The 13,634-nt window shown below is 46.3% G+C and overlaps 1 protein-coding gene across 3 annotated transcripts in view; it reads right to left on the bottom strand.

Moving 5' to 3' along the window:
• ATP9A (ATPase phospholipid transporting 9A (putative)) overlaps nt 1–9,876 on the bottom strand; it is a 65,128-nt gene extending 55,252 nt beyond the window's left edge. For 2 of the 3 annotated variants that reach the window (XR_012045092.1, XM_072878839.1), the window contains exon 1: nt 9,669–9,874. Coding sequence is in view for 1 of the 3 variants with exons in the window: in XM_072878839.1 (XP_072734940.1) it covers nt 9,669–9,736 (68 nt within the window). In the remaining 2 variants the exon portion in view is untranslated. Of the gene's footprint in view, nt 1–9,668 lie in introns of all 3 variants that reach the window. The other variant, XR_012045093.1, reaches the window with a different exon arrangement.
• Between the last annotated feature and the right edge of the window lie 3,758 nt (nt 9,877–13,634).

The following is a 13,634-nucleotide window of genomic DNA, read 5'->3' as shown; positions in this document are numbered from 1 at the left end:
ACGGTTACTACAGGATTCCCTCTTCTCTCCGGGGGAGATGTTTAAAATCCAGGCTATGGGATGTGAGCTAAGCTAGCTCTCCGAGCACTTAAACCGCCAGTACACAACACCTCACCGAGGGTCCCCTCAGCAGCCTCGGCCCAGCAGGCACCCCCACCTCTCCCCGCTGCTGTTGGGGAGCTCTGGACTCACTAGAGTCAATAAATAAATCCCAACGATGGCACATGGTGCCTATATTTGAAATTATCCAAGTTCAAATCTATTAAAATCTAATAACAAAACTGTATTCCCTGTTTTGGAAACCATTGCGCTGCCTACAAACTTCAGGCTAAAGGCTGCTTTTCTCAACCAAAAGACAGTGGGATGAGGTGACAGGAAACACTTATTCTCTAGAAAAACGGGGAGGATTAATATGTAATTTGTTAAGCAATGGTAACATCAGAGAACTGCGACTTTCCTTCACGAGGCTGGAGCCCGCCCGCCGTGGCCCCCAGCCACCCCAGCCCACCCGGCACCAGCTCGAGGTGCCTCGCGGGGCCTTCACCCCAGCTGCTGCGGCCAGCAAAAACTCAGCTCTCAAACGAATTTTAGTGCATAAAACTGTGCACTGCTCAATGTAATGAATCCTTACTTGAGGCAATAAATCAAGCGGAGCGTCGGTTACTTTGTGGGAGATGCAAGGACTTATCAGTGATCCCTCTTGTACCTTGAGAAAGCCTCTCTGTTCAAAATCGCAGCATTGTACCCTCCCAAACCTTAAAAGGGTTATTTTTCTGTTGTCACTGCTTCTTACTGAAAGCCAATCTCTTCCCAAGCCCCCTTGTTCCTTTAAAGCCAGCCCTATTGAATTTCACTGACATTTGGGAAAGCCACTATCGGCCGGATTCATAACCAAAAGCTTCAGAGCTCTTATAAACATCTTTCCAGAAACCACCGCTAAGATCTGTTCTTGAATCATGGCATTCTGCCACAAAAGTTCAGTTAAATACACACCTAACTGAAAGAAATAACTATTTAAGGAAGTACACAAAGCATGTGGCTCTTGAAGTCACTGTCTTGCCAGAAGATACATGCAGCATGATGAACAGAGTTTACAACTCACCACACAGAAGGTGGCTTCCTGCAAAGATACCATTTTTTAATGTTTTATTCCCTGCTGGATGCAAATAAACAGAAAGAAGTGTTAAGTCAGTTCCTTCAGTAGATAAGAGGAATAAAAATCAACTTTGCTTCCAGAAGTAAAGGAAAGTTGTCGCCCTGTGATTCAGTGCTCCATGAGCAGGCGTAGACATTAACTTCACGAGGCTGCCTTGCAAGACAATTTCTCACAAGCTCTTAGAACTAGACAAAACGATTTTTGCATAATCAAATTACTGTGACATTATTATATTTCATGAAGAGTGGCAGATGAGCCCTGAAAAGGTGTGTTCTCTCTAGTCTGCGCTCAAGAACAGCCTAAGCCGTAAGGATACAGGTGCCACCCAAACACAGGAGAGAAGGTTCTCTGGCTCACAGCGGCTTTCAGACCGAAACGCTAACAAGATAAGCGGAGCACTACATAGCACCCATGCATCGGTACTGAAGGAACACGAAATCACAAGTTTTGGATGGTGCCAAATAGTCTCTCACCAGCTCCACACAAGTCAAACCCTCCACTCCAAAGCCAGAGTACTTGTAAGGTCCCCCAATTTCAGTAACAATCCCACCGCTTTCACCTACACGCATTTATCACTGACCATGTAGAGGTCAGCTTTATCAAAGCCTCTGCAGTTGCCAACTCTGACTTGCAAACTGTTCATTTGCTGAAGAAGAGAAAATTAGGAGAAGGCAGGAAAATCTGACAGAAATAAACACAGTAGGTAATGCGAACAGTTAAAAACCCTGATAGCAAGGCACACCTAGATCAAATTACTGGAATAAAATAATCGGAGATGCTTTCCTGCTCAAGTATATACATCAGACTTCCCACAGACTTTCAGCACCACTACTGCCATCTCTGCTTACCTTTAGACAGGGACCTTGCCTACCGTTATTCTGTATTTGTAACATTTCTCAGACAGTGGACTTCCATCTTTGACTATTCCCTAGGTAGTACCATAAAACCATAATTAACGTAAGTACCCTAAATGTAACCCACTTCAAAAAGTTACACTTGCCCCTGAAACTATCAATTTTTGTCAAATCTACAAACTTTTTTTTCTTGTTAAGAAAAACTAACTAGCAGATCTTTCTTCCCCAACAGTTGTGCATAACACCTGCATCTGAAGGCAGTTACCAACGTGAGACAAACAGTAAAGTGTTAAACACTCAAATTCATCAACTCTACTTCAGAAGTATATTTTATTAGCTTGATACCTTTTAATTGCAGTTTTCTTTTGTGTTTGCAGATGAAGACCTAAGACAAATAGTCACTTGTATCCCAAATATATTTTCATGGAAAATAGTGAAAATGGTGGTATTTGGATCGCAACAGAAAATAGATGGGGGGCGGGGGGTGGTGGGTGGTGGTAAAAAAGAAAAATAAAAGGCATTTTTCCTTCTTTCACGATGGAGAAAACCACACAAGGTTAGCTTTGATTCCATGTTTTAATGACTGTGAATTGAGAATGACCTCTATGATAAGGCTCCAAGTAAGAGGTTTTGCCCAAGGGAGCAAACCTGGTGTCCACATACCCCGTTTCATCACAACGTGCTTCCCAGTTAGAGAGTCAGTCGTCCTTGTAATCAGATATCTGAAACCAGTTACCTTTGTTTATTTTTTAGGTTGGACCTCTTCTAGGGATTGCACTCAACAGCAAAAATACCTACGCACCTATATCATAATATTTATAATAGGATAAGGCTCAAAGAGGGCACTAGTATAATTTAATATATTTTTTCCTTGTGCTGGGAATTTTTTTACAAAGTAAAATTCACCGATACACTCCAAAGAACTTTCCAAATATCTGGGCAGATCTTCAAACCAATACCTAAATCTCCAAAGCAGACTTCCAGACATTTTAATAAGTTCAATAACTTAGCAGCATTTTTTCTTCATGAATGTATAAGAAAATGGCAAATGAACTCCACAAACTAATCAGAACGTTTTACCTTAAGAAGAATGTGCTCTGCCCAACATACAATTATATTGCTTTTAGTTTTTTCTTTTCCAAATTACTATGAATTCACTAGTCTGTGAATGCTAACACCTAGCACTGCAAAATTGCTTGCACTTGTATGGTTCTAAATGAGACAGCAGCCTCCAATACTGACAGCACCTACAAAGGCAGGGAAGTAGAAGGCAATTGCACAAAAGTGAAATTACCCAAAATTTAGCACACATTCTGCAATCAAAGCCATGACCTCTTGTAGCATTGCCACCACAAAGTTACTTGTTGCTGTAAGAATTTTAATTTACAAATGCTGTGTTACTATAAGGTTTGAGAATCAATCTAAAAATAACGCAGTTCCAAGTACAAGCAAGAAAGGGCATGGGAGAATCTGCTGTGTAAAAATAACAGTTTTGTGAAATTCCTGCCTGGCTAGAGTCACAGTTTTCGCAACCCCCTGAATTACAGGGAAAGCAAACTGAAAACCTAATTAGACAAACAAAAGAAAAACTTCCTGCCTAGCGAGTTTTTGAAGGTGATTATCAGTAGTGTCAATGCTCAAGTAAAGAATATCCAGCATTTCTACTACGAAGGCTCCTACATAGCCTTTTAGCGCACGGTTTCTACGCAACGTAAAGGAATTTGTTAAAAAAAAAAAGTCCAACCAATGAACACAATACTACAACCAGCAGTAACAGAGTTGCACCTTGCAACGCTTTAACTGGGGAGCTTTATCAGGGCTCAGGAATCCCATTACCTCATTGTCCCAAAGTTGCGGTGCTGAGCAAGGAACTCACACACCCGTGGCTGAAAATCCTGAAATATCAGCAAATGCTGATCTTTATCCCATATACATTCAAAGATCACCAAACGGTCTTTGTTATGAACATACCCAGTCAGCTCCGGTGCTGGCATTTAACTCTTACCTATTCTGCGACCTTGTTTTTTCCTCTTGCCCCACAAACCACCCAGCAGCTGCCTGTGCTTTGCCTGGCAGGCACAGAGCAGAAGCCCACAGTCCAAACCCCAGGCTAGCAGGAATGTTAAGCAGCAACGGTTATCTCTGCACACTTATTGTGCAAGTGCCAGCCCTTGGCTTGTTGAAATAAGTTAGAAAAGGAGCTTTTGGTAAGAACACAGACATTTCTCAAGCACAGAACCATATGCTCATTCTTATAGGCAGATGTTTATCACCCCCCCCAAGATATTCCATAGCCATAATTTTTACATTTTTAAACTTTTCAATGATGTCTTAAACTTCATTAAGGAAGAATCATTACTAAGCTCATTAGTAATGCTTTGAAATCCTCTATATGACATCTGTGATCCTTACAAAGCGCTTTACAGAAACAGGAGTGGCCGTAATGGCAGATCACGTTTTAACAGACTAATGGCAGGTTTCATTAACCTACCCAGGGTCACATGCAGACAGGACGGTTTCACTACCTGAACCCTTTCTGTCATACACAGGCTGATGTTGAGTAAACACTGGCCTCCACAGCCACTTTTATTACTGCACCAGGTTGTGTTGGCACAACACATGGTGTGACACCGGTGAAAGCCCAGCGTTCACCCGCACTGCACAGCTGCTGCGCACTCACGGGAGCCAAAGCAAAAGCTCCCGAAGCTGACAAGGACTTGTACTGTGAGGAGAGATGGCCATGCCTAGGGTGCAAAGTCCTGAGCTGTGCCGCTAAATATCTGACTTGGGATGCCCACGTGCTGGGATGACAAAACACAACTCATACTGAGAGCAAAAGGGAAAGGAGACGCAGAAAGGCGTGGGTGGGGAACCTAACCAGGAACATTTCAGACAGTCTCCTTCTCCCTTTCTTCTCCTCCAGAAACTGAATAATCTTAACCGCAAAAAAAAATTCTGACAAATCAATTCAGTTGGGTACCAGCAATAAAGTACTCTGAGCACATACAAACAAGTACACCAACGTGTTTTCAGATTATCCCGGTGCTCATTAAATAAAAAGTCCTTTTGACTGGGGCTATCAGCTTTTTCCAGTTAATTTACTTGTTCCTCCCTGAAAGAATTTTACAGGCATCGCATAGTTCTGTGATCTACTGTTTCTTTGGATGCCATCCCTGTTCTTGGGTATCAAGCTTAAAGACCTGGATGAAGAGGGACGGGCTGCTCAGGCCATCCCATTACTCCAAAGTTTTCTGCTGAGGACAAGGTCAGTGTCACTGGAGGACATTGGCTGTTTCTGGCAGGAGAGAACTATTGGCATTATTAGGAATAATAAAATACTTTCCATCAGGAAATCAAAAGCCTATGTCCTTGAAAGGGAAAGACAGATTGTCTAGAAAAACAGCTGAAAGTTTATATTGCTGCTTAGAGATGCTGATAGAATTAGCACGTACTTTGCAGGAATGGGAATCGGAGTTACAGAAACGTGAGCAGTTTTCTATAAAAGTTTAGGAATATATATTCCTAAACATTTCTCCTCCATTTTGCAACTGAAGCATTGAAGAACAGTATTGCAATAGCCCCTGAAGTATAGTAAGCTAGCAAGTCACTGTACACCATGAACTTTTAAAAATTATTATCTTACAGAAAGAGCATGAAAAATATAGGAAGACAGCTTATATGGGGAAGCTTATACAGCATTGTGTTACTCACATTTGAAATCATAACTTGGCAAAAGTAATAATAAAAAACAAACTCACAAATCCCCAAATAAAATCACAACCACTCAAAAGCATCTCTTTCAATGTGAACTGTATCCGAAACTTAGTATGCTGTTTCGGATACAGCATACAGAGTCCTATAAGTGATGGGGCCCATAATCTGCACAGGGATCTACATGAATGGGGAAGTGGTGAAGAGCACACAGGTCTACTGTGTACTTCACTTGGGATGATATTTGTGTACAAAAACACATTCTTAGTGATGATATAAGAAGCAGTAATATGACAAATTGACTGACTGACAGATGACAAATGGTCAGACGCCAGATTAACAGCCATTACCAAGAAGCAGGTTTTATTTATAAATGCAGCACGTTTAACATGATGGAGAAGTACTTGAGAGTGCAAATGAAAAATGCTTTCATCAGCATTTTTCATTTAAAACAAACCTAATAGAAAAAGTGTCACATTTGTCTAATACTGGGGTAGTATTTGTCAAATTAGTGCTGAAGTTCATCAACATATTTAATCACTTCTACAAGCACATTTCTCAGATGATGCTACTACGTCTCTCACAGGCTGTGCTGTTAAGTCCTTGGCACCTTTAATATACAAACCAACCTTTCACATTTCATTATTTTAAAAGCATATAAAGAATTTTCCATTGATTAAAAAACAAACAAATGAAAACAAAACCAGAGCCATGCACAACCACCTAGCCTTTTCATGCACCTCCACATGATTCAAATATTCCCCCGTTTCAGACTGTGTGAAGGGCAGCTGGGGTGGCTCAGGAAGGGGCCAGGAGCGCTGCTATTCCTGCAGCCCACCCTTGCCCATCCACCAAGTGCCACAGTGCAGAACAGCTCGGCTGTGGGAAACCAGCCCAGCTCTGCACACGCCGAGGCACACCCACACGCAGGCAGACGGAGGGCAGGAGCACCCAGCTCTCTCTGTTGACTTTGAAATGGAATTTGCCATTTTAAATAGAGCCTAAGAGTACACACACGTACAATGGAACGGCCACATGAAATGTTACTGTAAAGCTCCTCCTTCCCCATCTCATTCCCCATTCTTCCCCCTGCATTTCTGGATCAAGGCCTTTCTACATTGCAGAGGCAGCATGAGCACAGCAGTTTGCCCGTTTCAAAAAAACGCCTTGCAGGACTGTGGACTGAGACCATAAGCTATTTAGGGAAAACTTGTGTCATGCACTGAACAGAGCATCTGGGGTGCTTCAGGAACTTGCAGCTCCCTTCCTGGCAGAGCTCAGCCCCTGGGAAGCTCAGACTCACTTGCCATTCCACCAACAGTCCCGCTGCAGCTAATGCTATCCTTCCCTCCTAATTGGCACATATCTCATAGTGGTTTTCAGAGTGCTGCAAAGCATTTGGAATTATATGGCTGAATTCAAGGCATGCAGCTGCAGAATTTAGAGCTTAGCCTTTGCAGCAAGGAAGATCCACATTAAAGTTGTGCTCAGGAACAGATAACCACTTCTCCCACGGGTTTATTAAGCACATGGTTTCTCTTCGACACACATCTCGGCTGCCTGTACCATCATTCATCTCTGCAAGGCTACTGCGTGAGTTCCTCCCTGGCTTCTCTTCAAAGTACGCCAGAGGCTGAGGCTGTAATGAAAGCCTTGCTTGGATGACACCTGCCCTTTGCTGCCTACATGAGAATTAAGCATTTCTTACTTTTTGTTAACATACATGAAGATTTCTATGAAGTCATTCAGTACATGAACAGAAATCTGTTCCCCATTCCAGAAGACCACCCTGACAAAAAACTCTGCCTGAGAACTTGCCCCCACTGGTGGGGGGAAACTCCCACAGTAGAAATTGCAGTCAGGGCTATGCCAAGGTGAAGTCTTTCAAGACTTGCTTATCCCTGGGTTTTCATGTGTGTCAAGGAAGATGACTTGGAAGTGCTTTTGTTTGGGTTTTTCTCAGAGGGAACAGAAGAAAGAAGGTCTTGATTATGGCTTAGGATTCCCAGGACTCCATCCTGGATGTGGCACCAGGGACCCTCCCTGACTTGCTGGCTGATTTCTCCTTTGGTTTATAATACTGTTTTGGATTTGCTGGACTTCAATGCTTTGTTATCCATGCTATCATTCGACCAAGTCACTAACATACCACAGGCTACTTACCAGTAAAACAAGAGCTCCCAATATATGGTAAGTCCCATCCCCAGAGTTACCAACCCCCAAATCCAAGTTATTCAGACTGCTGTTGAGAAAAATCCTAAGCAATCTTCCTTCACGCCTTCTTGCTGCCAAAATTTCTTGCTAGCAGGAAAAATCACCTCTGTGACTACTAATCAGGTAGAGTTCACAACCAACGAAACATAGCTTAGGTTAGATGAGGGCAATTTCTGTCAGACGCTACTAACCACAGTGTAATACCCAAGAGGGTCTTGGTGGAGATTAGAGAACTTTAGGAAAAGAAATCATTCAAGAAGCTTTGAGAAATTTCTCAGGCCTCCACCTCTCCTCGATCCCTTTCAATCATGTCACCAAATTTAATGCCACGGTGGCTGCACCTTGTGGAACCTGCCCAGTGATGCACGTGACACAGGCGCTGGGGAATTACTTGCTGCATCACACACACCTGCAGCTCAGAATCAACTGGCATGGATACTGCTACATCAATTACTCGAAACAATGTTGATAATAAGGATTAATTCTAATCATGAATAAACTATGTAGAACAATTTCAGTTAGAGGAATCTGAATCAAAACTATCAACCAAAAACATAACAAACAAGGGAAAAAGTATCAATTTCCTCTCGTTCTAACAGTTAGGATTTCCTTTGATATTTTGGTTTATTTTGCTAATATCAGTCACCACATTTTAAAAAAACAAATTATCCAGGGACAAAAGAAGCACTGCAGTAACTGACAGCCAGGTAAGTTGGATAACTTGCACACCCCACTGTGTACAAACCAACCTCTCTGGAGAGTGGTGCAATTTCCTACCAAAATAGTATTAAAGGATAATTTTTCTTATTTAACTTCCTGCATGGGAATATCAGGATAAATACATACATACATCTCCTTTAGGAACACATCCCACAGTCAGGATATTGCAACATCCCACACTAAGGATATTGTATGGCTTTAAGTGATACAGTTAAACAGAGCCTTCTGCATTTGGACAGATGCCTTTGTCACAGACCTATAAACACCGCTTCTGGTCCAACGCTATTCCTCAGCAAAGGCCGAGCGCTCGCCCAAGCGCCAGCCTGCAATTCTCCAGCCCCGCGCCAAGCGGGGGTGACAAACAGGACCCGCAGCAGGGCCGGTGCCAGGCAGCCGGTGACACAGCCGCCTCCCGCCCGGGCCAGCCCGGCCAGGCCCGCGGCCGTCTGCCGCCCCACTCCTCCGGGCCGGGCTCGGCGTCCCTCAGCCGCGCTCGCTGCTGCCCAGGCACCGCTTTGTCTGGCGGGCTCTAATGGAGAAGGCGATGCGGTGAGGGCCGGCGGGCGGATCCCTCCCCACCCAAGGGGCTGCCAACTGGCGGCTGACGGCTGCCCGCGCTCCCCCCAGCCCCGGAGCCCCCGGCCGCAGCGCTGCACCGCCCGGGCAGGATCCTGCCCTCCTCCCGGGCGTGCCACGGCAATGGCGTCAGGAACAACCTGTCAGCGCCTGCCTCTTCCCCCCCCCCCTCCTCCTCCCCCTCCCGGGCTCGGACGGCGGCCGCACAGCGCAGGGCGAGGCGGCTCCCGCCTGCCCTGCGCTGCGTTTCCGCGCCCCGCCCGCCCCGGGCATCCCGCAAAGGCCCCCGAGCGGGGGCCCCGCCGCCGCCGCCCCGAGGCGAGGGGCCGGGGGTTGCGCCGCCCGCGCGTCTCCCGCAACACCGGCGGCGGCCGGGCGGGGAGCCGGAGCCCCGGGCCCGCGGGCAGCGGGAGCCGCCGCCCCGCGGAGCGGCTCACCCGCCGCGGTGCTTGCTGTCCATCCGCTTCTTCTGCCGGACCGGCTGCAGCGGGATGTTGTCGGTCATGGCCGCGGCTGCCGGGGCGGAGCGGCGCGGGATGCGCTTCCCAGCAGCGCCTGGGTCCGGCCCGCCGCCGTCTGGCGGCGCCGCCGAGGGGGCCGGGCTCGGCGCCGCCGGGCTCCCAGCACGCAGGTGCCGCGCCCGCTCCGCCCGCCCCGGTGCGCCCCGCCCTCCCGGCCCGGTTCGCTTCCCGGCGCCCGCCCTGGTCCGCACCCCTCTGCTTCGCCTGCCCGCCCCGGAGCGCCCGGCCCGGTTCGGCCCCGCTCGGCCCCGCCCCGCCCCGCCCCGCCCCGGGCAGCCCTGCCCTGCCCTGCCCTGCCCTGCCGCCTGCCCCCCGGCCGGCCGGCCCCCGCTCTGCCTTTAGCCCCGCACCTGGGGCGCCGGGCCGAGTCCTGCCGGGCTGCCAGCGCCCGCTGCCCTCCCCGCGGCCCAGCCTGCGCCTTCCCTCCGTGCCCCGCGCACCCCGACTCCGTTTCCCAGCGGGTCGCTCTGGGGGGCTCAGCACCGCCGGACCGGCGCCGTTGGCCTTCCACACCCACCGCCTCCGCGCCCGTGGCCTCCTGTGCTTCCCCGCGGGTGGAAGGCCCCCGCGACGTCCCGTGCATCCTCTGCCTTTTGCAGCCAGCGCAGAGGTGCGAGTTACATCTCCCCTTCTTCATGCCATCCCACCACCCACATTATAAGCCTGTGCTTTACAGGGCTGCTGCTTGCACCCTTCTTGCTCGGTGACCTTCACCCACTCCTGGCAATGCTCGTTTCTGGATCCTGATTCAGGTTTCCTCTGTGAATTTAGGCACAAATTGCTCCAGCGTTTTTGTCCTGTTTATGACTTAAAGCTTTTCTTTACAATCACGGTGACTAAATCTTCATTAAAACTAAGTATACAAATCAGATTCCAATAAAGCACTGGGCTACAGAAGCTGAGATATGTGCTTGGCCTGATAAACTTTGTATTTTATCAGAGAGGGCTCCTGGATGCCACCACAGTCTTTCCCACCAGTTGCTTCATATTCCTGTCCCAGCTAAATTCTGCCCAAAGTGTCTTTGACACCCGTTCTGTCTTCTCCATCCACTCACCTTGCTTCACTCCAACTCTGCTACCCCCACTGCATTTTCCTCCTGCCATCTCCGTATCTTCATGTTCTTCTTTGCCATAAACAAGAAAGCAAAGGAATCCTTTAAGAACCACACACCCTGCTCACCTCTAGCCCATGTACCTGTTATGCTGTCGACCTTACTCTTCATCCAAATGTGAAAAACAAAATTCCCAGTCGCAAAGATGTATTTCATAAGGAGGATTAGAAACTGGTACTGCAATGGTCCTATTCAAATGAAGTACACTTTGCTAGTGATACTAGCATGAAAAAAATTGGTCAAGACAAATATTAATGTAACACTTCCTTCTTAAAATGTGGAACATTAAATTACATCTAGAAAACCACAAATAGGGAAGTCTAACAGGGTTAATGGTATCTCATCAGCCACCAGAAACTGCGCTGATAGTCTGGTGGAAGCTTGGCTAAAGTCAGCGTAGAAAACCAACAAGTGATTGAGAAAATGTCAGTAATAGTTACAAAGAAAAAATTGCTTCAGATTGTGTAACTAGTTGGGCGATGGCCCATGTCACAGTGTCACAGCTGGTCGATGGGGATCCAGCCCCCACCCTTTCAAATCACTTCCTCCCGCTTGGCTGCTCCCTTGTAACGCGTTCCTTTCTGTGTGGCTGTGCTCTAAATCAGCTCTGCAAAGGGACTGGTTTTACAAAAACCATCTGTCTGGGAGAGTTCCTTTATTTATTTATTTCAATCAAATCCCATTAGTAGCTGGATGCTGAGCGCAGCCTACGAACAGCCAAGCAGCACCAGCCAGAGTGCCGCAGCCTCCGCAGGGCACCGGCTCGGGCCCGGAGCTTCTTCAGCTGGATTCGCCTCGAGGGGAATCATAACGTGGGTGTTAGACATCTTCTGTAACCGAAGCCTTGCCTGTGCTGAGCAGTAGCTGCAACCGTGGCTATTGCGGGCAGGTGCCCGTGGGTGCTGAGAGTATCCAGCCGACAAGGTTACTGTTTTGCTAAGAGTGCTCCAGCCGCCGTGGACACTGCCCGTCTAAGTTTGCTCCTGCCACCTGCATAGCCACACCAGTGAGGGCAGCAAACCTGCTGTAGGCTGTCGTTCGTGCCAGCGTAGCTTTTTCCTGTTTGAAACCACCAAGATTTACACGGGTGCACCTATACAGATGGAGGAAATGCCCAGTGCAGATAAGGATCATACGAAATAGTCAGATCTACATATCCATCTCAGCATCTTACACTGCAGTCCCGGTCACCACAACCTCTTTCTAGCAGACGGCCAGCTTATTTCTCATCCTGTTGCAAACAGTCTGCAAACTCCTTCATTTAACAAATAACCTGCTTGGAAATCTTCAGTAAGCAAAGACTCACCATGCCTACTTAAACATGCAGCCGTATTTAGACCACTTACAATGTGTGTCTCATTTAGTTGTTGTAGCTACTCCCTACAGCTGCCTGCTGTCCTGGGCTGCCAGACCTCGTCTGCCTGCACGGTCAATCTAAATCGCTCATGGTTCTGCAGAACTAAAACACCCCAATCACAATGACTGAGAGCAGAGATTGAGTGGGTAAGGCCGAGTGTAAGTTCAAAATCACCGTTTGTTTTAACATAGTAAGAAGTAGCATGTACCAAATTCACTGTCTGTTTTTTTAAGATGAGAGATGTTTGCAAATACCTTAAAATGAGCTCAAGGTAATCTTAAATAATAGTCATTACTTTTCCCAGTGAAAAATGAAGACTATTAAAAAAAAGAAAACCAAAGAATGTATGTAAAAAAAGAAAAGAAAATTGAGTCGCATCAGAGTTTCTGGCTAGCTCTCTTTTCTTTCCTGTCCTCGCTGTGTTCTAGCTCAGGTTACCCTGTGGATTACATCAGCACAATTCTCATTTAATTTTTTTCTTTACAGTTGAAGCAGAGTCATCCTGACATTTTGTAATGAGGACATTTCAGCAACATAATTAATAGTTATACCAGTTTCAGGCACCAGTACTGAGAGTGTTTAGGCAGATACTTTCAATGCCATCCTAACTAGGGCAGTCTTATTACTTCAACTGTTTGTAGAACTGACTTTTAGACTGTATTTCAATATAGTAATACCATGTTTTGATTTCTTACTTCTCAATCTACTGTTCCTATCCGCTCATGGGGACAATTGAAGTAGAAATAGAAATCCCTTCTTCTTCCACAAATATTTCAGCTCATGAAACATATTTTCTCAATTTTTTTCTCATATTCAACTGCAGAAATATTTTTTTTAAATGAGAGAAAAGATATGATGATAGAATTAACTTCAAATGATAATTTAATAAAAGGAGCAACTGAAGAATCTAAACAGGATGTTGTTCTTGACCAAAACTGTCACAAGTGATAACACCATTGCCACAAAACCACCGGCCTAATGCTGTAACTGGCTGAAATGATAATCCTAGTCTCCAGCCTCAAGGCTCTACCTGTAACTAAAATAAAACTTATGAAATGTCACTGTTATTTGCTTTGAGGTGGAAGTGGCACTGAATTTTAACACAGCCAACATTCTTTTAAGCACCACATTTGGGCCCTTGGTATCTTTGTGTTTCAGACAGAAATGAATGACATCCCTCCTTTGTATAGAGCAGCTAAACTTCCTTCACATCATTTCTGCACATTAACCAATTCCGCCATCCAGGAACATGGGAGGAGAAACAACCGACTGTCATTCAGTGACTTTCAATTCCAATAATCCTGAAAGAGGAGCAAAGGGATGCACAGCCAGGTTTACATGTATCTGCATAATCAGGGATAAAGCATTTGGCAAACGGTGATAGAAATCAAGCGACAGTGATACTGGTGCCTG

This window comes from Ciconia boyciana, chromosome 14, assembly GCF_034638445.1.
Source record: "Ciconia boyciana chromosome 14, ASM3463844v1, whole genome shotgun sequence".
Classification (NCBI taxonomy): Eukaryota; Metazoa; Chordata; class Aves; order Ciconiiformes; family Ciconiidae; genus Ciconia; species Ciconia boyciana.
The sequence above is the reverse complement of the archived record's forward strand: the minus strand, read 5'-3'. Positions and strand labels throughout refer to the sequence as shown.